This window comes from Muscardinus avellanarius, assembly GCF_963383645.1.
Source record: "Muscardinus avellanarius genome assembly, chromosome: 1".
Lineage (NCBI taxonomy): Eukaryota > Metazoa > Chordata > Mammalia > Rodentia > Gliridae > Muscardinus > Muscardinus avellanarius.
The window spans coordinates 210254336-210281610 of record NC_137786.1 but is presented as its reverse complement, the minus strand read 5'-3'; the positions used below and the strand labels follow the sequence as shown (position 1 = coordinate 210281610).

The 27275-nt window shown below is 39.5% G+C and overlaps 1 protein-coding gene across 1 annotated transcript in view; it reads right to left on the bottom strand.

Moving 5' to 3' along the window:
* The window catches only part of IFTAP (intraflagellar transport associated protein), a gene marked incomplete at both ends in the record, with an annotated part of 49150 nt that overhangs the window by 19507 nt on the left and 2368 nt on the right, over positions 1-27275 (bottom strand). Inside the window, one exon of the mRNA XM_080690657.1 lies at positions 49-206. Coding sequence (XP_080546783.1) covers positions 49-206 — 158 coding nt within the window. The remainder of the gene's footprint in view (positions 1-48; positions 207-27275) is intronic.

The following is a 27275-nucleotide window of genomic DNA, read 5'->3' as shown; positions in this document are numbered from 1 at the left end:
TTTTATTTCATAAAGAGTGGTTTTTTCCTCAGATTGTTGTGGGATTACCTGTTCTTCTTCTGAACACTGTGATGAAGTATGAAGAAGGCTGGCTGTCTTTCTAAGATGGTAGTCATTTGGTTTGTTTTCAGGAGGAACTTTTATTGAGGTAAATAGGTTTTCTGAGAAATGAGTTCCAACTGCTCCCCTTTTGGTCACATTATCCTCTGAAATGATAAGTTATATAGCATTAGAAAAATCCACCACACCCCATTTGATTGATTTTGTATGCATTAAGAAATTTTCTTCCCTTCTCAAAAAAAATACTTTTCAAAAACTAAACAAATAATGCTCTGGCATTAAACACTAAACTATAAAAAGTTATTTCTAAAAATACATGGAAATGTAACACTACTTCATCCAACATTCAACAAATGCTTATTATCAAGTAGCTACTGTTAAAAAGTCAAAAAAGCACAATATTATAAAATTTTGGACATTCCTTATCCCATTCTTTTTAATTTAAGAGATGTTTTTCCTTATATGGAAGCAATGTACAAATGACCTCAGAAAATTTTAAGGAGAAAGAGTAAACTATGAAAAGTACTCATAATCCGATGAGCCAGAATAATCACAACAAAAGTGGCCACCTTTCTAATCCTTTATATCTTTGTAATCTTCTATTATGCATCCATGTATTCCTAAAAATCAAAATGAAACCATACTGCACATATTATAACTCAATTTGCCAGCAATATTTCTTTTCATGTTATTGAATTATCTTCTGTGTTTTAATTGTTAGAGAGAATTGCACTATATAAGTCAAAATAGTTTATTTAACCAATGCCTGATACTTTTGTGGTACTGGGGATTAAACCCAGGGACATTCTATCGCCAAGCTACATCCCCAACACCTTGTATTTTTTTTTTTTTTTGAAAGAGGATCTAAGTTGCTAATGAGCTTGCTAAGTTGCTGAGCCTCAAGCCTGTGATCCTCCTGTCTTTTCTTCCCAAGTAATGAGACTAGAGGTATGTGCCACCATGCCCAGATTAACCAATGTCTTATACTTGACTGTTTACTGTATAAGTAGTATTTGTATTAAATCCATGCACATTTATGGTTTTCTCCCTAAGATCATTTCCTGAAATTAAGAGACAGAAAACCCTGATATCATGGTGCCATTAACAGAAATGTGGGGAAGGTAAAGTAAGTTGGGTGAGAGAAATTAAATCTAGTGTTGGCCATATTGCAGTTGAGCTACCAGTGGAAACTGTGGTGGTAACAACCTAAATGCTACTGCAGATCTAGACTAAAATGTGGGAGAGATCTTGTACTTCCAGGTAAATATCTGACCATCAATTACACTGAGGTAATAATTGTTTAAGCCATAAAAGTCTTGTGATATTAGCAAAATATTAAAATTAATAATGAAAGTTAACAGTCCTGACTATCAAGTGTTTTCTTAAGAGCATCTCATGAATTATTATTCATTTCTACCTTGCTCCTTGGTTACTATCACCAAGATAAAGAAAAAACCAAGGCCAAGGGAGAGATTAAGTACCTTGTTCAAGGCTACACACTAGAATAATACAGTAAAGGAAGAGAAAATGTCCTTAAAGAAGAGAAGAAACAGGAAAAATGGTTAGAGGGAGAATCCAAGAAAGGAAACAAAGAAAAAAAGCTTACAGTAGTCAAAGAAGAACCAAGGCTGCAGAGTACATTCCAAAGCTAGAACATACTTATTGTGGCAACAGCAAATACAAGAATCCAGATACATGATCCTGAGAAGAGTGATAAAGGAATTCAACACAGTCAAATGGCAGCAACCAAGCCATCGTCAAGTTAGGAAACCCTCTTCCATCCCCTTGCTAGATTCTGCCATGGTAATATTCCAGAGACATGGTGCGTTCCTTTGGTTTCTAACTAAAAGGTTATGAGACAGCCTCTACCAGCAGTGTCCAGGTTTGTTTCTCTTGAGCTGTCAACTGTGTGGCATCAAAATCATTGAGACTGTTGTGATGTTCACAGCCTGATTCAAGTCCAGCGCTGGGATTCCCTGATTTGTTTCTGAATACCCTATCCTTGGTGGAATTAAGCCTTGTGAAGATGTCTTTAAAACATTAGCACCAAATTACTATTAGGGACAGAGATAGGGTAACCCAGCCTATAATACATCATTAATAAGAGATGGAAAGACACAAATACTGAATGCATCATTTTCTCTTTACAAAAGTCATATCCCTAAATGACACGTGCTCAGACAAGCTCTCCACTACTGCCAACTGCAGCAGCACCAGTAACTCCTAACTAGCTACTACTGGGAGAGGTGACCCCTGCCTTTTGCCCCCCGAAATTCCTAAGAACTCTGGCATAAAGTGCCAGCTTTAGATGCCAGAGATACAGTAAGGTGCTGGCCGGCTTGCTCAGACTACTGCCGTATGAAGGATCATATAAAGGAAGAAGAAATGGTCTTAGGACTTAGTCTCTGACACATTTTCCCCTTTAGCAGCTCCCAAAAATGTCCTGAGTCAACCCTAAGGCAACAATTAGCAGTGGAAGCCTGGCAAAGCAAGACAGGTAAGGAAATGCTCAGAAACAAGAGGAGTCAACCAAGGAATGAAAGAAATGAGAGTTCTTCAAACTCCATCCAGGCTAGACGGGAAGAAGACGTCCCATGACTGCCCCCTTTCCTCAGAATACTGCTGCCATTTCCGTTTATCCCTTAAGTTAAACACAACCCTAAATCTGCTATTTACTAGGAAAATGCCATGTACCCAGCACAACACTGTTGTAATGGTCTATTGACTTAAACACTTGAAAAGCACAGCACAGTGATATTTGAAAGCAATTGGCGGTCTGTAAGGACAAGTTCTATTTTTTCTCATGGTCATGCAATGTCCTCCTCGACCACTTTCAATAAAACATTCCTGTTATCTAGCAGGTAACCAGATAAAATTTGTCTGAAATAAGGAGCAAAATATAATGAGGTCCCAGCTTTAGATGCGGATAGTGGACTATTATTGACATCTCAGATCTAACAAAATTCTTGTCCACACTGTGAAAAGCCCCCACTTTTGAAAACATAAGAGATTTCATTTTTAAACTACTAGAAGATACAATAAAGGATCTGCTCTCTGATCAAACCTACAGTTTAAGGCTCCTTGAAATTAGTTTCACGAGAACATAAACTATATCCCTCTGAAGATACAAAAGTTTTCCCTAAAAAGGCTTTTATCGGTTTTGTAAACCTAGTAAATAGTAAAGCTCTTGGCAGAATGAGATAAGAAAACAGTTCGTTTTCAATATGATAATGTCAAAATGGCAGATATTGGTACAGCCCAGAACCCAACGTGGCCAGCAGGCTGATGAGAGAGTGCGGCCGCCCGCAACCTCTCCCGTTGATCCGGGGCAAGGCTCACGTGCCACCCCGCTGTCCTGCTCCTCCTCCTCCTGGTTTTCAGCAGAGTCCCTTTCTACCCTTTCATCATATCCCTAATTTTTCCTGCTTTGAAATATGTTTCAGGTATAATGCTGTTTAGAAACCTAACAGCAATATTTCAGAGAACAAGTTCGTTATTGAGACCTAAAAGGGCATTTTGGGGGGCACTTCTGAGTCAAAGCTTCAATATGGATGAGGAAAAAAGTTTTTTCTAAAGGTATTCAGAGGTTTCATTATTTTCAATCGATGGAATTTCAACTTCCTTTTGATAGCAGACAGGCAAGCTTCCAACAGATCTGCTTTCCCAAGCCACCCCTATACCTTCAGAGTCTAATTTCAGACTAAAGAAAAAGGTTACACTACTTGAAAAAGGTAGAAACTTGGTGCCTCAGTAAATCAGATGCTAGCCACATATTGATTTTATATCTTCCGGAGAACTCTATTTCGAAATAAACTTTTAAAAAAATTCTAATTCATCCATCCCAAACCAAACTAGCGTCCATGTGCTGAGAACCATTACCACCCTTAAATAGGTAGAGTTTTCATAGATCAGCACAAACAACATCAGAATTTGTGATCAAACCCTGCCAGCACCCTCCACGTGTCTGCTCTTCTCCTCTGCGGTCAACAGCATTATAAATCAAGAGCATGTTCCCAGTCACAAGGAGATACTGACTATATTGCTAGAAGGAAAGAAAATTCATGGGGGGAATAGCTGTGTAACACTGGGCAGTTGCAAAAAGCCTTCTGCAAAGGGAACAGGGGATAAGCAATCATGCCTATAACAAGGTTGGGCACTCTGAAAGTCAGGGGGTGATTTTCACATTATACTTGTAGCCTCGGGCGGTGTTTCTCTGGACAATAATATTTGCTCTCGATTTGTCCAGCCAAACTACTTCACTCCAGTGCTTCTTGATCACATGCTTCTTGGTATCTGGCCTCCCCTGGAGCCATAGTCGTTAGAATTAAATAAGCAATTTAAAAACCAATCAATCATAAATCAGAATAAATCCAAAGAAGCTAAATTCAGCACACAAATGTTTTGTCTAAATTCCCTTTGCGGTGCTCTGAATTCCAACTGTTTTATGTTCTCCATTTGAAAGGGCACAGGGAGGAGAGGATTACCTCAGCCTGGCCAGTCAGGAATAATTGTGCTTTCCCCGAGGCTGGATGATAATTGACTCATTATTCACAGTTGTAGCCATCAACCTGCCAAGGCACAAATGCAGGAGCCTGGCCTGCAAAAAAATGTGTGTCAAAGGTCGTAGATGAGGGACACAGTCGCAGTAAGGTGAAATTTTTGAAATGTCCAGTCTTGGGCACTTGTAGAGAGTAAATGTGATGAAAGTATAAAGTTGCTAAAAGTTCATTTTCAGGAAGAAAAATCAGCGTGATAGTTGAGTTATGCAGCTAATTTAATCCAAAATTTATATTCTGGGTATCCACTATGTGCACAGTAACACAGAAGGTTAAGATCCAATCCCTGCCCTTACAGAGGCGGTAAGCTAAAGTCACATATACAAACCACCAAAATAGGGGGCATCTGTGCAGAGGACGGAAGGGAGGTACAAAGCCAGAGAACAGGAAAACCACGTGGGTTTGGGAGAATCACTTAGGGAAGAGATATCTAAGCTGAGCTTTGACAGACAGCTATCATTTCAACAGCTGAGCACTGGGACAGGTTATTCCAAGAAGGGAAAGCACAGGACCTGAGGCTAAATCAGCACCAAGTGTTCCGGAAAGATTAGAGCATGTCACCGCAGGTGACATGTGGACAGGGTACATTTTGAAGGCCTGAAGCAAACTATGTGCTTGACCTGGGGAGTCACAGAAGAGCTGGGCTCCAAGGAGGTAAAATGGGTAGATCGGGGCAGAGTGGCTCAGTACTAGAGGCAGAAAGTGTGGAGCTGTTGCAGCAATCAGGTAAATAGTTAAAAATAAAAAAAGCTACAGTGGTGGTGGTGGTGGTGGTGGTGGTGAGAACAGGAGAGATTTAAGATAGAAAAATTAAAGCTCACAGTATTTCTAAAACAGACACTATCTTCACCAGGTTATGCTTCCTCCTCCTAGATATCACAGAATTTTCACCTTATCCTTCCACTGCAATCAGCTGCTGCTCTTTTTACATTTAAATTGGCATGCCCTAGGTCCCTACTCTTTAGCAATCTCTGTGGTGGTGGAACTAGGTAACACAGCAAGCCTGTAACTAACCTGTCAAAGGAACTACTGTTTGGTGCAAAGAGGCCACCACACAAACAAGCTCACCCGGCGGGATGAGCTTACCTCCCCAACTAATTTAGTCAAGTTAGTCAAGGCCTCAGAATGCAGTGGCTCAGAGCTGGGCATGGTGGCACAGGCCTGTAATCACAGTACTTGGGAGGTTCAGACAGGAGGAGCACAGGTTCGAAGCCAGCCTCAGCAACTTAGTAAGGCTCTCATCAACTCAGTGAGACCTTGATTCCAAATAAAATATAGGGCTGTGGGTGTAGCACAGAGGTAAAAGACCCCTGGGTTCCAGCCATAGTACCACCAAAATAAAAATAATTTAAAAATGAGGTAGCCCAGAGAGGGAACCAGTAGGGTGACCACTGCTGGTGACGATGTCAACACAAGGCAGAATCTGTTACAGCCAGAAAGTCCATTTATTTTTGTACCCACTCCTTTTCTATTCAAAACTTTTAAGTCTATGCACGACCAATGTATTTATTGATAGAAAATATTACACACAAGCAGGACACTCCTGAATCTTGAGCCAAACCCAGAGCCACAAAGCCACACACTCATCTGCTAAAGAACCCAAGGAAAGATCTAGGTATCTGTTAGCAACACTTCTACCATTCTACAGCTTTATTGGTATGCTTTATTTACCAGATTTTTTTTATTTTTGTAGTACTGGGGATTGAACCTAGGGGCAATCTACCTCCAGGCTACACCCCCACCCTATTTTTTATTCTTTATTTTGAAACAAGGTCTCACTAAGTTGTGGAGGCCTCACTAAGTAGCTGAGACTGAAACCTGTGATCCTCCTGTCTCAGCCCCCCCAAGTACTGGGATTACAAGCATGCACCACCACACTCAGCAAATTCATTCATTTTAAGCATGCTACTTAGTGATATTAGTAAATATATAAAGCTGCATATCAATCACCACAATTTATAACTTTTAAATCATTTTCACTACCCCAAATAGGTTCCTGGTGCACCATTTTGCAGACTCCATTCCTATCCCCAACCACAGGCAACCCCTCATCTGCTTTATGTTGCTGTATATTTGTCTCTGTTAGACAGTCCATGTAAGTGGAATCTACGGCCTGTAGAGTCTTGTGTGCCTGACTGCCTTCACTTAGAATAACATTACTGAGATTCCTCCACGCTGTGGTAATGCACTAGAACTTCCCTCCTTTTATTGCCAACTAATATGGATAGGACCACATTTTATCTCTCCATTTACCAGCTGACAGACATTGACATTGTTTCCACATTTTGTATCCTCTTGATGGTGACTCTGAGCTTGGTCCAAGGACCATCACCAAAAGTCAATTCCATGCAATGCCCAAACATGACAAGACCAAGCCAACAGACACCCAGCATTTCAGCTTCTTCTCTCCAACTCAGAGGGTGGGGGAAATGTGTGTGCTCCCCGAGGCCATAACTCTTGCTATAGAACTGGGCCACTCTCTCACAGGGCTCTGTTTCGTATATAAAAAATAATCTGAGATTACCCTTCTAATGGTCATTGCCTATCTTTCCCCAATAAGAAAGGAGCCTAAGGAGGGCAGGGAGCCCACACCAGAAACTTACTCATAGAGTCCCTGTGAGATAAAAGACTTGAACTCCATTTCAAAGGATGTGAAGCAGTTAATACTGGGGTGCAGACTGATTCTCAACCCTTCAACCCCTCCCCCAAGTCCTGCCATGAGTGTTCACTAGGTACTTAACCCTCCCCCAGGCTGGAGGACCAGGAGAGTTAGGAGAGTTGTATGACATAGCCTCTGCCTATATGAAACATAATTTATTCCCAAAAAGCTTCTATCCACTCAAAGACATAACGTGTTACATTTCTCCCAGCCAGCATTTCCATGTCTAAGAATTTATCCAAAAGAAGTAATTAAGTATGTGGGCAAAGATTTCACTACAAAGCCAAAAGTGACTAATCTATTCCCTTGAAAAGTTTTACTTAACCAAGGCCATAAGTTTTTGCATTTCTTTGAACTAGCATTTCCATGTGTAGAAATATATCAAAGGACATAAATAAGAAGGGTACAAAGATGTAACTACAAAAAAAAAATTTTTTTAATTAAAGGATAACGTCCTTACAAGGCCCTGGATGCCATCCGTGCCTGGGCCAGGCCACCTCCGCGCCCTCGGAGCTCAGCTTCCTCTCCCCTCTGCTCACATCACCAGACACACCAGGCTCCTCCTCTCTGCTCCTCAGAGAGCCAGAGGCGGCTGCTACCAGCAGGTGCCTCTGCTGGGGCTAGCCCCTGCGCTTCAGATATCTGCAGGCTTCATTAACTCCCTCACCTTCTAATCTTTGTCAAGTCTTACCTTCCCAAGGAGGCCCAACCACATCACCCTACAGAGGGTTACTTCCTGCTCCTCCTGCCAGCATCCATGTTCTTTCTTCCAAAGTACTCACCATGTTCTAACAAGGACATTCTTCTTCTGTATGCCTATCGTCTATTGTCTGCTCCTGCTAGAAGAATGCAAACTCTCTGAAGGCAATGATCTTCATCACTTCTGTTCACCTAATATACAGTAGGTGTTCAATAACCATTTCTTAATGCATGAGGACATGCGTGATATCATATGTGATAGCCCCAAAATGGAAATAATCTGAATAGCCAACAAAAACAGGAGGGTTAAACAAATTGTAGCACATCCATACAACTGAGTAGTTATGCAGTCATCAGAAATACTATTAAATAATAATAGAGCCAGGCGTGGTGGCGCACATTTGTATTCCCAGCATTCGGGAAGCTGAGACCGGAGGATCACGGTTTGTGGACAGCCTCAGATACTTAGTGAGGCCTTCTACAACTTAGTGAGACCCTGTTCAAAATAAAGAGTAAAAAATAGAACAGGGGGTATAGCTTGGAGGTCAAATGCCCCTGGGTTCCATCCCCAGACCCGCAAAAAATAAAATAAAATATAATAATAATAATAATAATAATAATAATAATAATAAGAAGAAGAAGAAGAAGAAGAAGAAGAAGAAGAAGAATAGATATTGTCATTGGAAGATAGTCACAAATCAGTGTTATGGCAAAAAGTTTCAAGAAAGGAATATATAGTGTTATCCTACTTTTATAAAAATAATAAATTTGTTGATATACAAGTAAAAGAAAATACTAAATTTAGCTCTTAACCATATATATGTATATATAAATATACATATATATATATATATATATATATATATATTTTTTTTTTTTTTTAGTGGTACTAGGGTTTCTGGAAGCCCTTCTACCTCTGGGCTACACTCCCAGACCTATTTTTATATTTTTATTTGGAAACAGGGTCTCTAAAGTCAGCGCGGCTGGCTTTGAAACTGCACCATCCTCCTGTCTCCGCCTCCCAAGCGTGGGGATTTCAAGCGTGTGCTACCACGCCCGGCCCTTTAACCATAATTAAGATGCTATAAATATAAACATAACTATGAGTTTTACATATATATATATATATGTATATATATATACATATATATATACTTATTTAATCCTGAAAACAAGTCTATGAAGAAAAGTTGAATATGCCCATGGTTTAGCTCTAAGATATAAGATTATAGCTTAATTTATTAACTGTGTATAGGTCTGTCTACATGACAGAAATACTTAAAGTAACATCAGCTTAAACAAGATGGAAGTTTATTTCTCATATGCCAGTACAAGTATTTAAAATCTAGGGCTCATCTACTTGTCCTGCTCTACAATGCCATCCTGAAAGGCAGACTCCAACCTTTCCACTCTGCTGCCACTAGGAAACCACCCTTCTCCACGCAACCCAGGATGGCACACCACCACTTCCTATTCCAAGCACAAGGATAAAAGGGAGGCAAAGGCACATTCACCACCTCTCCTGCTGTTAGTGAAAGCACGGCTTAAACTACTGTGTCAAGGAAGGACAGAGCAGAGCAGGTCTTACAGGAGCTTTACTTGTCTGAACATAACTGCTCAGGACAGGTGGGTAGGCTCTGCTCCAAGGGATGATCCAGGATCCTAACTGGAGGGGTGCTCTGAGGTGGGAGCTGGTGCCTCTCAGTATTTTCTAACATGACCAAAACAATGAAAAATAAGCTTTTATTTATAGAAGGGAAAAGCATTTTCTGCAACGTTGCTTCTTCTAACCTTCAGTCAAGGGAGAATGCCCATATGCATTTTCTACGCGTGTGTGTGTGTGTGTGTGTGTGTGTGTGTGTGTGTGTGTGTGTGTTGGGGGGGGAGGTACTGGAGATTGAACCCAGGGGCACTCTACCTCCGAGTTACACCTCCAATCATATTTTATTTTTATTTTGAAATAGGGTCTTACTAGGTTGATGAGAGTTTCACTACTTGCTGATGCTGTTCTGAAACCTGCAATCCTCCTGTCTCAGTCTCCTAAGTACTGGGATTACTAGCATGCACCACCATATCCAGCTCTCATCTTCCTTCTTTAAAGCCTTTCCTGGAAGCCAGGTGTGATGGCACACTTGGAATCTCAGTGCTTGGGAGGCTGAGGCAGGAAGTCCCAAGCCTCAGATGAGCCTCAGATGAGTCTCAGCAACTTACGGAGATCTAGTTTCCAAATAAAAATTACAGTAGGGCTGGGGATGCTGCTCAGAGGAAGAATGCCTCTGGGTTCAACCTCCAGCACCACAAAAAAATGAGGAAGCCTTTCCTGGAAATAGTGAAGATATTTAAAAAAAAAAAAAGCCTTTCCTGGAAATAATGAATAAAAGTATTATATTTTCATATTGTAGGTCTCAAAATTCCTTTCATATTTAACTTTGATGTACCTTTTTTAAGTTTACTCTTGAGTAAATCTGCAAAATGAACTACTTTCATGAATAAAATATACAGCATAAAAAGTACCTGAAGCATCAGAATCATTGAAAGGGCATTTCCTGGAAGCACAAGCAATAATCTGCCTCCATAGCCGCGTGGCCTGCTCAGACTCTTGCCTGTGCACTTGCTATAGGCAAAATGCTCACAAAGAACACAGCTCTTCTAGCTAAAACAGACTCAAGTGGCAAGGGCATTTCCCTGTGGTGGAGCACCTCTGGCCCATAGACACTGACACTATTATCCTTCAGATTTGGGACAAAGTGTATGCTGAACCAAAGCCCACCCTAAAAGCTGTAGCTATTACACCCTATGCTCTGTATAAGGGATCAATAAATCACAGTTAAGACTGTTCCCAAAACCTGTCAAATTTTTTCATTCCTACAAATCTTTTAAATAATATAAAGTGGCAACATTAAACAAAAAGTCGCATTTTGAGTAAAATAATTGTTCTTACCCTTTGTGAAAGGTGTCAAAATTTCATAAAAGTTATAAATTTATTCTGAGAAAAATGCAGTATATACCAAAGTGAGCACAAAAATATTAAGGAATTCATGTATCTTCCTTTATCCCTCCCTCCTCAGTCTCATGGAGGGCATATTTTCCAATACTGGTATGAAAGTCCAGGTTCCTGGGCTACACATCAGAACTACTCAATCCAAATGTTGGAATAAATCTCTAAGAATATGCAATTTAATAAGAATTTCCCGCTGGGCCTGTTGCACATACCTATAATCCCAGGACTTGAGAGGCAGAGAAAGGAAGTTTAAAGATTTGAGGATAACCTCACCAACTTAGTGAGACCCTGTTTCAAAATTTAAAAATAAAATAAGGGCCGGGCGTAGTGGCACACACTTGTAATCCCTGTGCTTGGGAGGCGGAGACAGGAGGATCACGCAGGTTTGAAGCCAGCCTCGCTGGCTTAAGAGACCCTGTTTCCAAATAAAAAAATATAAAATAGGTCTGGGAGTGTAGCCCAGAGGTAGAAGGATTTCATCCCTAGTACCACCAATAAATAAATAAATAAATAAAATAAAATAAAATAAAATAAAACAAGGCTAGTGGTCTAGCTTGGAGTTAGAATGCCCCTGGGTTCTACCCCCAGTAGTAACCCCCAGTACTTAAAAATTAAAAGACTCCGTGTGACTCATATATACATAAAATATTTTCTCAAAGTACTTCATAAGGTAGAATCTAAAAATTAATAATTAAAAAGAATCTAAAACCTTATTTTTTTAAAGCATGTAAATAACTTTGCCTGATGGTTGTGTATAGACATGGTATTTTAGTCCATCCACCAGAGGACAGTGTAAGATTATTTCCTGAGTTTTAAGTCTTGTACTATACCATATACACATGCATTATATAATAAGTAATATACATAGTTGGCTTCAACTACTTCAAGGAAAAGAATGTGAACAATTAACACTAGAGCCAATATTTTATAATTTTATATTATACATTCAAGACTTCTTTAATTTTTTTTTCAGTACTGGGAATGAAATCCAGGGGCATTCTACCCCCAACCGACACCTCCTGCCCTATTTTTTATTCTTTCTTTTGAAACAGGGTCTCACTGAGTTTCAAAGGGCCTCACTAAGTAGTTGAGGCTGTCCACGAATCACGATTCTCCTGTCTCAGCCTCCCAAATGCTGGGAATACAAGATTGGGCCACCACACCCGGCTTCTTAACATTTAGCCTTGAGATTTCTCTTTATGTTTTTTTTTTTTATTTTCATGGGGTTCATATTGAAAATGGCATACATTCAGACTGCACTTGGTGCCCTCTCCTCCCCATTCCTCTCCCCCCCATCCCAACAATGAGTGTCCAGGTTAACCATGCTACATTCATACTTTTACACATATTCGGATGTAGCTCCTCCATTAATCAACCTCAGCCTTCTTCACCTCCTACCCTTCCATTCTAGCTTTGCTGAGGTTTTCCCTCCATTATCTGGAGTCCCTCTGGTATTCCTAATAGTCCCTAGTTTGGGCATATTAGAGAAAACATATGTCCTTTCTCTTTCTGTGCTTGGCTGATCTCACTTAATGTAATGTTCTCCAGGTCTTTCCATCTTCTTGCGAATGACATAATTTTGTTCTTCTTTATAGCTGAGTAGAATTCCAAGGTTTCTCTTTTATATCATAGTCTCACTAATCATAAAATGTTACACTTGGTTGAGTCCTTAAAATATACTAAGTACCTTCATGTATATTTCATCTGTTCTCACTACAACCACATAAGACATACTGAGAAGGCAGAATGATTCCTGGTTTATAGATTCAGAGAGTAAGGGGTCTCAAGGAATCATATCCTAGACCAGGCCCTAGGCCTTCTGCCCGAAAACAAAACAGTACCCCTTCCACCACACTGGCCCTTCCTAGGACAAAATGTGAAACATGAGGACAGAACACTACCTTCTGCATAAAGCTAAGTTATCTTCAACCTAAACAAATTCTCCTTCACTCTGAGATCATGCCCTTCTGTCTACCTGCATTAAAAAAGCTCTACTTCTGGTATCCCCAATATTACCTACTTTGGCCATATTAGAGAAAACTTAAGTCCCTTCTCTTTCTGTGTTTAGCTGGTCTCACTTAACATAATGTTTTCCAGATCTTTCCATCTTCTTGTAAATGACATGATTTTGTTCTTCTTTACTGATGAGTAGAATTCCATTGTGTGTATTTCCCATAATTTTGCAATCCATTCATCTGTTGATGGAGACCTAGTTTGGTTCCATATTTTGGCTATTACAAATTGTGCTGCTATGAACATGGGTATGCATATGTTACTATAGTTCTCTGATTTCAAACCCTTTGGACAAAGACACAGGAGTGGTACAGCCAGATCATATGGTGGATCAATTCCCAGTTTTCTAAGGAAACTCCACACTGATCTCCATAGCAACTGAACTAGTGGGGAAATCTCAGCAAAGCTAGAATGGAAGGATAGGAGAGGAAGAAGGCTCAGGTCGATTAATGGAGGGAGCTACATCTGAATATGTGTAAAAGTATGAATATAGCATGGTTAACCTGCACACTCATTGTTGGGAGAGGGAGAAGGGGAAACGGGCAGGGAAGGTACCAAACACAATCTAAATGTATACCATTTTCAATATGTTCCACATATAAATAAAATTTTTTAAAAAGCATCTACTTCAGAGAAACTCAACTGATATAGGTTAGAGATAGATGGATTTCTTTTAATGTGGTACTAGTGATTGAAATCAGAATTCATCCCCAGCCCTATTATTATTTTGAAACAGAGTCTCACTAAAATTAAAGAGGTCTTAAGTAGCTAAGGCTGGCCAGGAACCTGCAATATTCCTCTCAGCCTCCCAAGTACTGGGATTACAAGCACGCACCACCATGCCCAGCCTAATTTTTCCTTCCTCTTTACAAATAAATCCTTCCTAGGAGTTATCAAACTTTCACGGAAAGAATAATATCTTCTACATAAATTTGTAATTATCTAGCTCTCAAGCACTAGCATATAGCAAGAAGGCCATTCAAAAGCAGACTTAAATTATAGAAGCCCGACACATCCATCAATTGTACATGGAACTCCAGGACCTCCCTCATTTAAAAAAAAACAGTCTGAAAATCCATTTTTCTAATTAATGTTATTTTTTCCTAACTCAAAGAGTATTTACTAAATCTAAAACTAAGACCCCAGAAACAAAGGCAATATTCTGGATATTGTTTTGTCAGCACTGTGCAAAAAAGTAGTTAATACTGCCTTACAATTTGACTATATATAATCTATAAACATGCATTTTTATTCTGCTTTCCTACATCGAGAGCATTTGGGAATTAACTCTGTTCTTTATAGGCAGATAGTAATAAATGATGGCATAACAGTCAATGACTTCTTTTCTAGAGTAAGGGCTCCATAGAGTAAGGGCTATACAGACTAAGGGCTCCACAGAGTGAGGGTTCCACAGAGTAAGGGCTCCATAGAGTAAGGGCTCCACAGAGTAAGAGCTCCATAGAGTAAGGACTCCACAGAGTAAAGGCTCCACAGAGTAAGGGCTCCAGAGAGTAAGGGCTCCAAAGAGTGAGGGCTCCAGAGAGTAAGAGCTCCACAGAGTAAGGGCTCCAAAGAGTGAGGGCTCCAGAGAGTAAGGGCTCAATAGAGTAAGGGTTCCAAAGAGTAAGGACTGCACAGAGTAAGGGCCCCACAGAGTAAGGGCTCCAAAGAGTGAGGGCTCCAGAGAATGAGGGCTCCAGAGAGTAAGGGCTCCAGAGAGTAAGGGCTCCACAGAGTAAGGGCCCCACAGAGTAAGGATTCCACAGAGAAAGGGCTCCACAGAGTAAGTGCTCCATAGAGTAAGGGCTCTAGATAGTAAGAGCCCCACAGAGTGAGGGCTCCATAGAGTAAGGGCTCCACAGAGTAAGGGCATCAAGAGTAAGGGCTCCAGAGAGTAAGAGCCCCACAGAGTAAGGGCTGCATAGAGTAAGAGCTCCACAGAGTAAGGGCATCATAGAGTAAGGGCCCCACAGAGTAAGGGCTCCACATAATGAGGGCTCCAAAGAGTGAGGGCTCCAGAGAGTAAGGGCTCCACAAGTGAGGGCCCCACAGAGTAAGGGCTCCTAAGAGTAAGGGCTTCACAGAGTGAGGGCTCTAAAAAGTGAGGGCTCCACAGAGTAAGGGCCCCACAGAGTAAGGGTCCCACAAAGTAAGGGCCCCATAGAGTAAGGGCCCCACAGAGTAAGGGCTCCACAGAGTAAGGGCCCCTCAGAGTAAGGACTCCATAAAGTAAGGGCTCCACAGAGTAAGGGCTCCACAGAGTAAGGGCTCCATAGAGTAAGGAATCCATAGAGTAAGGGCTCCATAGATTAAAGACTCCATATCATTCATCTCTCTGTTCCCAGACAATAATTCAGTGCTTAAACCATAACCAGAATAATCAATACTACTTAAATGACCTCAAAATTAGCAAGAACTGGATTGGCACTAGAATTAGAGGCTCAGCCAAATACCAGAATTAGATGACTAGTTACAACCCCTTCTTTTTTCTAGTCAGTGGTTAATACACCACAAAATCTAATGCAAAAGGCAGACTAACTCCAGAAAACACACAAAAGTGTTATAATGATTCTTCCCTATGCTGAAGGGACCATGAATTGCAAGAAGAAAAGCTGACTGGTGTCACCTAAATCTATATCACTGGAACCAATCCAGATTTTAAAAAGACTCAAAATCACACAGTAGACAATCTGTGGTTTGATTTTCATATTAGAAAGATATGGGCTCGGTTAACATAAAGTTTCCTGTTTGTATCCCTTTGGGTTTAGCCAACCATTTCAAAGAAAATATTATTGTTCCATGGCTGAAAGAACATTTTGCTAAAAACCACTCAAATTTAAATACATGCCCATTCAACTGCATCAAAGGACACAGTCTTTGACCACCTCGGTTTCAAGTGGAGCAATTTACCCTTTTGCTTTGAGTAACAATACATGAAACAACAATGAATAAAAATAATGCTGCCAGTCAAAGAGAAATACATGCACAGAAAATGTGCATCCACCTAATATTGTTTAAGTTGGCTAAAGTTTAAGAGTGATCATCAAAAAGTTTAACTACTAATAGCTCGCTGTGTTTTGTACACTTTAAAATTCCATTGCCTCTGAAAGTTCAACTCTCTAATTTACATGTATATGTGGAATATACCATATATAATATACTTAAATTGAAAAAATATAAACAAAGAACCAAAGAAAATGATTATTTTTAAACAAAGCAATTTTAGAACCCTCATATCTAACTCTGCTGAGAAAGCATATTAGAAAATACATTTATTTTAACAAAATACTATACATTAGCCAGGCATGGTGGTTCACACCTATAATTACAGTACTTGGGAGGCTGAGACAGTAGGATTGCAGGTTCAAGGCCAGCCTCAGCAATTTAGCAAAACTCTTGGCAATTTAGTAAGACCCTCGGCAATATAGTAAAATCCTATCTCAAAATAAAAAATAAAATAGGGCTGAGGATGTAGCTCAGAGGTAGAATGCCCCTGGGTTCAATCCTCAGTACCAAAAAGAAAAAAATATGGATTCAGAACATTGCCAAAAACAAATTAAATTATTATAATTTAAAATGTTGTACATAATTGAGCATATTTTCTTCCCTTATCCAATTACACCTAAGCTATAGCAGACACACACACACACACACACACACACACACACACACACACACTCTCTGATTATCTCTGGACCAAATATTCATGCTCTGAATGAATATCAGTTGTAACAACCTCAGCTGAAGATTTATGCTAATATATCTAAAACAAAATGGCTCGGTCAGCTCAAAATCTGTCATAATTTGAGCAGAAAAATTTCCTTCTGCAACTGAACCAGCAGTTTTCTGTGTTTCATAATTTGTCAATTTGTTCCCTAAGTGCAGTGATTTAGTGATGACAAAAGAAACAGAGAAACAAATGACAATTGCTTAATTATAGTTTGCAGATGTTCCCCCCAAAGAGGAAAAATAAAACAGGTGAATTCTGCTAATGCTTCCACAGGACTCTGCTATAAATGAGTTCACTTTGTCCGATACACCTTTATCCTTTGGTGTTCTACGTGATGGTTGATATTATGTTAAGGTAAAGAGGCCATGTACAGATTGAATTTACGATCGCTATAAAAGTACCAGCTTGTAATCCCCGCGCTTGGGAGGCAGAGACAGGAGGATCGCGCAGGTTCTAAGCCAGCCGCGCGCGCTGGCTTAGGAGACCCTGTTTCCAAATAAAAATGTAAAAATAGGTCTGGGAGTATAGCCCAGAGGTAGAAGGGCTTCCAGGAACCCCAGTACCACCAAAAAATAAAAGACAAAAAAAAAGTACCAGATTTTCTTTCCTTACCCTTTTATTCTTTCTGAAATACCAAAACTATATCAATAAAAAGCTTTAAAATAATACTGCTCTCCTTTGGGATGCCAGATTAATTATGTGGATTTTTAATTACCTAGTTACTTTTCTTAGTAAGTCCGCATATGATGCCTTCTCAGATTTTCCTTAAGGTTAACATTATCTCAATGGTCTATGTCTTAAGTCAGTTTATTGCTATTTGCTGTATTATTTTATTTCCAATGTGTTCTGTACTGGTATATTCACATTTGCCAAAGTGCTTCCCAAGTTGCCTTTTTTTTTTCTTAATGTGGCTAACAAATGAGAGGAAACAGAAAGACACTGCAAATGGGCTGTGAACTCAAAACACCACTCAATATTCAGTAGGGAATTAGGTGGCTGATAACAGAGCAGAAACCGTGGCTTTAAGTGCCACCTGGAAGCACAGAGCTGGTCAGCTGTTTCCAGCTTCCTCTGGCAGGCAATCTGCTGGTTGCAAGGGTATCACAACAGTGCTAAGCCCTCTGGTCTCTCTAATACTCAACAGAAAATAACTGCAAAAGGCTACACAGCTAGGATTATTTTTCTTGTTGTGTTTTCTTTTATGAGGGAAAGCTGTTTTTATGCTCTACTGAAATTCCTCTCCTGCTCTAAAATTGGTAAGAGAGCCAGCTGCTTTCTCTATTTTTCTCTATGGTCTTTTCTGCAGCGATTTAAAATTCATTCTTCAGATTGGAAAAAGCCTTTTTTTTTTTTTTTTTTTTTTGGTTTCCCCCTATGGAAGTTTAAAGATGCAGTGCTGGTTCAAATTCAAAATAGCTTTGGGGACCAAAATATGTCGACTTTAGAAACGTGTTGTTTTATGTGCTGTCACCAGTTTCATTTTTAATTACATTTTTTAGAAGTTGTCAAGTATGAGTAGTGATATTCCTCTGGCTGAAATGACAAGTCAGAATTTATCAGTGCAGAAGTGTAAACCAAATCCCAACCCAAGATTCTCCGCTCTTGAAAGAACATACGCTCAATCAGGGGGGAAAAAATTAAAAGACTCCTCAAATGAGAACTGTGTGGCTTTGAACAAGTCGCTTAGCCTCTGTGGGCCTCAGCATCTCCCGGGCGAAAGATGGGAATCGGCTTTGGCTCTCTCCCTCATCCTCAGTCAGTCCTATTACTAAGAAGGGTCTGTCATTCCTTCACTCGCAGCATCTCAGGGGCCCTTTTGCTCTCTATTCCCTCCTTCACTACCCTAGTCTGGACCTCCCCTACGTGCTTCTGCTCAGCCTCCTCACCAGCCTCCCTGACTCTGCACATTTTTCTTTCTTTGCTTCAAAATCACTTGCAATGTGTCTTGTCGCTTTTCATTTGTTTGCAAGTTTTGCTATTACTTTCAGTCGAGTAGTAGATCAAATTCAAACCCTGAGCATCACAGTCTCTTATGCAGTCTTAAGACATCCTGGACCTGTCACTAAACATGCATCTTCTTCAGGTGGGGTCTGAGGCTCTCACACAACTGTCATTCTGTCTTCTCTTAGTTGCTTTTTCTTTAGATTATTCAACAAATATTCAATAGGCAACTATTCATCCCACATTACCAGACAAGGTTTTAGGGACCAGAGTGAGAGTAGTGAACAAAACCCTCAGAGAGCAGGTCCCAGGGAGCATCTACTCCAGAGAAGACAGGATGAACATGTTCTGAGATGTCCTGTCCACTCCCTCAGCCCACGTCATCCCCGAGCGTGAGAAGAACTGCTGAGTACTGTAGGGAAGGGAGACAGCAAAGTGGCTGAAGGCAGGCTCTGGAACCACACTGACTCTGCTCACGGTCCAACTCCACCACCAACCAGCTTCACAACCTTGGGCAAGTCAGCCGGGCTGCCACTACCAAGTCCTACACACCGCGTGGGTTAAACAGCAGGAAGTGTATTTTCTCAGTTGGGGAGGCTGAAAGTCCAAGATCAAAGGGTTGGCAGGTTCCAGGTCTCCAGAGGCCTCTCTCCTCCAGAAGGCTGCCCCTCATGGTGTCTTCATGTGGCTTTTGGGGCTTTTATCTAGGCACATGCAAACTCTAACCCCATGCCCCAAGACATACTGAATTAGAGTCCAACCCTCTGGCCTTATTTAACCCTAATTACTTCTTTTTTTAATATGATTTCATTGGTGCATTATAGTCTCACATTATAATATAAATCATGTTGACAGTGACATACATGCACACAGCACTTGGTGTCCTACCCCACTCCCTCCCCATCCCCCTTTCCCATACAGAGTACTGAGGTTGACACTGGTCTTTTCACATATGTATACAAAGCAATGGTAGTAATTCCTTCAATGATTCCTCACTCTTCCCCCTCCCCTTCCCTTAGACCACCTCCCGGACTCCACTGAGGGTTCTCCTCCACTCCTCCATTATCTGGAGTCCTTCTGGTATCACAAATTAGGGAAAACATATAACCTTTTACTTTCTCTGACTGGCTAATCTCACATAACATAATGTTCTCCAGATCCTTCCATTTTCTTGCAAATGACATAATTTTGTTCTTCTTTACTGCTGAGTAGAACTCCATGGTGTGTATATCCCATAATTTTTAATCCATTCATCTGTTGATGGACATCTAGGTTGGTTCCATAATTTAACTATGGTAAATTGTGCTGCTTTGAACATGGGTATGCATATATTACTACAGTTCTCTGACTTCAACCCCTTTGGAAAGATACATTTGCAAAAGTAAATTCAGGAGTGGTAGAGCTGGATCATATGGTGGATCCACTCTCAGTTTTCTGAGCAATCTCCACACTGACCTCTATAGCAAATGAACTAATTTGCAATCCCACCAATAGTGTAGAAGAGTTTCAATTTCTCCAAATTCTTGCCAATATTTATTGGTTTTGTTTTTGTTTTTGTGGGTCTGGGGATGAAACCCAGGGGCATTTGACCTCTGAGCCACACTCCCTGCCCTATTTTTATTCTTTATTTTGAAACAGGGTCTAACTAAGTTGCAGAGGGCCTCACTAAGTAGCTGAGGCTGTCCGCAAACCGCGATCCTCCAATCTCAGCGTCCTGAATGCTGGGATTACAAACCTGCACCACCATGCCTGACTTATTTATTGGTTTTTGACTTCTTGATGATTGCCATTCTAATTGCGGTTAGATGGAATCTCAGTGTAGTTTTGATTTGCATCTCTCTGATTGCTAACGATGTTGTACCTTTTTTCATATATTTTTTGGCCATTTGTATCTCTTTTCTTTAAAGGCCCTATCTTCAAATATAGTCCAAATAGGATTAAGGCTTCTGTCAATAAATTTGAGGGATATACAGTTCAGTCCATAATAGCAAGTTATGTAACCCAAACCTTGCTTTCCCCATTTGTAAATTGGGAAATCATGAAAATTTAAACATTAAAAAAAAAACCTTCACATCGTCTCAGTCCTATTGTCATAGTACATAGTACTTGATAAATGTTAGCTGCTATCAGTAATGACATTAGACTGGTTTTCTCACAGTCTCACACTGCCAGATGTCTCCGTGAGAGACACTGGGGGTACAGAGGGTCAGCTGTCTGGAGGTTGAATCCATGATCCCACATCAGGGCAGTTTCTAATCTGGCATGATTTTCCTTTCCCTGAGCTATAAGAAAGGAACAATGATGGCTATTTCTTTACAGCATTGTGGTAATTAAGTAAGTTACCTGGGACAAAGGCTGAGTTAAGTACAACAGTAAATGAATTTACAATGAGGAGCAATACACTGTCCCAACTCTACAATTTAAACAGAAATAAGCTTTAACAACTATCTGTCTGACTTTTAAAATGCTATATTATAGGAATTTATAGTCTGTACCTGTAGTTCTCAAATAGTGGTACATCAGAATTCCCTGAAGTCTTAGAAATACCAAAATTCAGCCAAGCGTGGTGGTGCACGCTTGTAATCCCCGCACTTGGGAGGCGGAGACAGGAGGATCGCGCTGGTTCTGAGCCAGCCACGCTGGCTTAAGAGACCCTGTTTCCAAATAAAAAAGTTAAAAAATAGGTCTGGGAGTGTAGCCCGTGGGAGTGTATCCCGGAGGTAGAAGGGCTTCCAGGAACCCCAGTACCACTACAAAAAAAAAAAAAAGAAATACCAAAATTCCCAGACACCTTGTTATGGACACTCATTTCATTGGCCTGGAATAGACACGTCTTTTTTTTTTTTTTAATAAAAGTTTACCATCGTAAGAGGCTTTACCACCCAGCCAGGCTTGAAAACCATTGGCCCATAGCAGTAATATTCAATAGAAATATAATGTAAATGAATGTCATTTTAAAGTTTCAAGTAGCCAGGTTTCTATTTTTAAGGTAAAAAATAAAATGTGGAGTTAATTTTAATGATATACTTTATTTAAATCAATTTTCCAAAATATTATCATTTCAAATATAGTCAATATAAAAATACCATTGAGATATTTTTGCATTCTACTTATACTGAATCTTCAAAAGCCAGTGCTTATTTTACACTTACAGCATATTGCAATTCAGCTTCCAAATTTTCATCAGAAATACTCAATTTATATTTAGATTTATAAAATTTACATTCTAAAAATTGACTCACATACCCAAGTTGTCCCAAACACCTTTAAAATTTTTCCAAAAAGTAAATTGAGTATACCTTATTAAATTTACATCTAAGCATTAACTGAAAGTTAAAAAAATTTAGAACCCAGATTCCAGGTAGCACTAGCCATATTTCCAGAACCCAATCATCATATGTTGTTAGTAGCTACTATATTGGACAATGTAGGCTTATGAGGTCACAATCATATGTTAACTGTGTTCCTGAAATCTGTAAGGACGGCATAATTAATTAAATGTAAACAAAGTAAATACAGATTAAGCTTTCTATGATTACACATTATTAAATGTATGCATGTATGTTCCTATCACTATAAACCTCATGGTTATGTATAATTACAATTCACCAATAAAAATATATTTTAAAAATACTATTAAAAGCTCTCCAAAGTTGTGGAAGCTATACAACTAGCAACAATAAATAAATATGTAAAGGGGAAATTTAAGGAAAATTAAAACCTACTTAGTGGTTTTGAAACTCTAAAATTCTGAACCTATCAAAGACTGTAACAACACCAGTTTATAAAGCCACAGGCATGGCCATTTGTCCTGGACATTCAGCCATAAATGTTCTACTTAATAGGGAATTTAATTTATATAATAACATGTATAAAAGAATAAAGGGAGGTTGAGTTGACAGGAATTTTTTCAAACCTATGTTAAAAGAGCAGTGAGATGCTAAAAGCATAAAGTACTGCAAGTGAAATGAGAATAGCACAAAGAAAACTAAAAAGTACACATCAAAATCAGAAACAAAATAATCTTTGATCTACACATAATAAAATAGGTTAAAGTTGACAAATACGACAGTGACTAGAAAGCCACTGTTATATGCTAATATAAAACTCAGAATCACTTGGGAAACTAAATCCTGGGCATTTTTAAAAAAAGAAATGAGAGAAAGAAAAACAAAGACTTATTTAAGAGTTAATCATAAAAGTCACAGTAGATTCATTTCAATTTCAAAACTATTTTAAGTTGAGTAACTGATAAAATAGGGAACTTCATGGAAATAAATCATTCAGCCTGAAACACAAAATCAGAATGATAATGGTACTGGGTGTGGGTGTGTGGGTATCTGTGTGTGTCAGACCGGCAGATTGAGAATTGAAAATTACTGTAACCTTCTTTAATTAGTCCAGTTTCTGCTGCTATAACAAAATACCTGAGGCTCAGTACTATATAAAAACAGGGCTTTTTTTATACTCTTATTGGTGCATTAGAGTCTTATAATCTCACACCATAAAGGAAATAGTGATAGGGACATACATGCACACAGCAGCTGGTGAGCTTTCCTTCTGGCTCTCTCCCTATTCCCTCCCTTCCTCATATAAGACATTGAGATTTCCACTGGTATTCTTACATATAGACATGATGTACATGGAAGTGTTTCCTTCATTAATTCTCCCTCCTCCCACTGTCCCCTTCCCACAGAACCCCTCCATTTCTCCACTAGGTTTTCTACATTTTCCAAAGTCCTTCTTGTAACCCGATTACTTCCTAGCTTTTGCATATTAGAGAAAACATATGACCCTTCACTTTCTGTGCTGGCTAATTACTTAACATAATGATCTCCAGGTCCATCCATTTTCCTGCAAATGACATAATTTTGTTCTTTTTTTACTGCTGAGTAGAATTCTATTGTGTGACTATCCCATAATTTTGTAAACTAGTCATCTGTTGATGAGCACTTAGGTTGGTTCTATAATTTGACTATTGTGAATTTGCTGCTATAAATATGAATATACATGCATTACTATAATATTCTGATTTCAGTCCCTTTGGAAAGATATTCAGTAGTGGTATAGCTGAATCATATGGTAGATCCATTCCCAATTTTCTGAGAAATCACTGAACTCTAGAGTGGCTGCACTGATTGGCAATCCTACCAATAGTGTAAAAAACAGGTCTATTAGCTGGGTGTGGTGGCACACACCTGTAATCCCAGTATTTGGGAGACTGAGACGGTAGAATCACAGGTTTACAGCCAGCCTCGGCAACTTAGCAAGACCCTCCTCAACTCAGAGAGAACCTGTTTGAAAATGAAGACTAAAATATACTGTAAGTATAACTCAGAGGTTGACTGCCCATGGGTTCAATCCCCAGTACCAAAAAGGAGTTAAAAAAAAAAAAGAGGTTTATTTAGCATACAATTTTGAAAATTCAGGAGCATGGTGCCTCATAGGTGACAGTATCATGGGGGGAGCACATACAAGCAGGAGAGATTACATGACATAACAAAAAGCTGAAGACCAAGAGAGGCCAGGGTTGCCCTTTTCTTAATAGGACACCCCTGGTCAGAACAACTAATTCCACAAGTCTGGCATTGATCCCTTCCTGCAGCAGCATCCCTAGTGACCTATGTAGCTCACGCTAGGCCTCACCTCTTAAGAAATCCACCTCCTCCCTACCATCACACTGGGGACCACCCTTCAGCTCATGAGCGCTTGGGGGCCATGCTGCATTCAAATCACAGCTCTACAGCACTGCTCCAGAGGTGCCATATGCAACAAAAAGGACTTAACATGATTTAGCATCAATTTCTAAGTGACTTCTTAATTTCACAACTGTATAACAACAATATGAGAAGTAACTACTGCTCTGAAAGGTGGGCAAACTCTTCTCAAATCAGATCATGTGCTAATCCTGGTATGGAAGGATATGAAAAGGAATTGCCAGTTTGTTCCAGCATTTTGGAAGTAATTCTAAACCTTACTAAAGCAAGGTTACATCTTCATCTAGAATACTTACTTAAAAGTGGGTTGTATATAAGCACATGCATACACATGTGCATAGATACACACACAAGTGTACACACACACACACACACACACACACACACACACACACACAATCACACACCTAGGTACAAAAACCAATAGAACCATGACCTAACGGGAGCACTTCAGTTTCTCCTCTTACCTCTCAAACTCCTTCAGCTTATAGACCCAAGGCAAGTTTTGGTTCAGTGGTTATCCCACTCAAAGAATTACTGAACGAATTAATGAAAACATTAACAAATATTCAAATATAAGTATTCACACCTGCATTTTCAAAACCTAAGCAAATGATAGAAATGTGACAAGGAAGTCTTTTCTCTCCAGAATGATATTCTAGAAATTCTATAAATTGTGTTCAAAAGGCAACTTAGAGACAGAGAACTCAACTTAGTGCTTATCTTTATCCACCATGTTAACAAAAGAATAGTGTCTTTACCATGACAAAAAATTTTACATGATTTTCTAGCACATATCTTACAACTTCATTTATCCTCTTGAATTGAGAACTCAATTAACACTGTTTTAAATTAATAATTATCATGTCTCTTTAAATATTTTGATACCTTAAATTTATTATTAAATACATACCATGGCTTGAAAATCTACAGTTGCTTTAAAAAAGAAAAGAACTCCAAAATATGATCAACATAAGTGCACTGTAGTGAGAATTATGCTGCAATATTAACAGTTTCCAACTGTTTTGCAAGAGTCTGAAGCAGTAATGTGAATTTCTTTCAATAAGGCTATAATTTAATTTTTTCCAGGGAAATATTTTTAATAGGATTACTGACCCTTTTAAGACTCTTGGAAAGAAAATGAATCCCATAAGCAATCTGGCATATAACTATTATAAAAATAAATAGAACAGTCAATCAGTAGAAATGGTAATGGACTTGAGAAACTGAGGTTACTAATGAAATGTACATAAGTATATGGGGTGATAACCACTTTAATCAGTAAAACAACCAAACACATGAGACAAAGGGCCCTGGAAAGAAGGAGGTGCTTTGAAGGACTAGCCTTAAGGTCTTTCTCAAACAGAACTGATCACAGTAACCTAGATCAATTCTCCTGGCTCTCACTCAACTCTTACGCCTGTCCCTAAGTCCTGTGTGTTTTTTTCAGGAGGTACTTCAGTGTTTCAGGAGGAAAGGGGGTACTTACTGATTTAAGAGGTATTTCTTTTCTCTCACAACTCTTTGTGCTTTAAGAGGAATTTTTTCAGGTCATTAGTTTATAATGTGAACTGGTGCCTAGGGATATTTTGTAAGAAAAAAACAACTGGTATGCTTGGAGATACAATTTATGTAACTTGCACCATCATTTATTTCAGCTCAATTTGGGGCCCCAAATGGAGCTCAAAACAAAGTCACCACCTCTGCAACAGTTTCTTTCTCTGCATGCAATGATCATACCGGAATCTGAATATAGACTAGACCCTTATCCCCAAAATCAAATCGGTGTAACCCCTCCAAATATTATGTGCTTGAAATAACTTTTTTACTATTCAAGGGTATGAAAACAAAATCAGCCAGACAAATAATTTCCAAAATAATTTGGATTTTTCAAATGTGATTGGCGTCCTAAAATTCAAGAATACTCCAGTTTTAACTTGGTCTCCACCGCCCCACCCTAGCCATTCATATTGCCATGTTTAGTTCCAGAAAGATGAGTTAGATCATCAGACTCAGAGAAAGCAAGCATCTTCCTAGACCCAAGTTCATTAGCTAAAAGGCAATTTGGCCATTCTCAAGATTTGATCAATATATCACATCAAAACCATCAGTCAGCTGGGCATGGTGGTGCATGCTTGTAATACCAGCACTTGGAAGGCTGAGATGGAAGAATCACAGGTTTGAGGACAGCCTCCTAGTAAATAGTGAGATTCTCATCAACCTATTAAGATCCTATTTCAGAATAAAAATAAAGTAGGGCTGGGTGTGTAACTCAGAGGCAAAATGCCTCTGGGTTCAATTCCCAGTACAAAAGAAAAAAAAAAAAAACCATCATTCAGCCTCAAAGTTAGCTTGATATTCCTAAATTCCTCATTCCCACTAAGAAAAAATAAAACAATCTATTTTATTTTATTGAAGGGTTATATATAAGAATGCTTCCTGAAGAGCTTCTGTATTAAGGTTCAGAATTGATATAATTAAGCCATGAGGGTTTTAATCTCATCAGAGGATAAAAACATTCTAATAGATTTACTGAGTGGTAACCTAAGCAGGTATGGTATGGCTTGAGGAGGTGGGTCCTGGGGTACGGATTTGGGGATTATATATGATTCTTCCTCCCCTTGATATCTCTCTCTCTCTCTCTCTCTCTCTCTCTCTCTCTCTCTCTCTCTCTCTTTCTCTTTCCCTCTCTCTCTCTCTCCCCTCCCTCCCTCCCTCTCTCTCTCTCCCCCCTCCCTCTCTCTCTCTTCCTTTCTCTCTCTCTCTCTCTCTCTCTTTCTCTTTCCCTCTCTCTCTCTCCCCCCTCCCTCCCTCCCTCTCTCTCTCTCCCCCCTCCCTCTCTCTCTCTTCCTTTCTCTCTCTCTCTCTCTCTCTCTCTCTCTCCCTCCCTCTCTCTCTC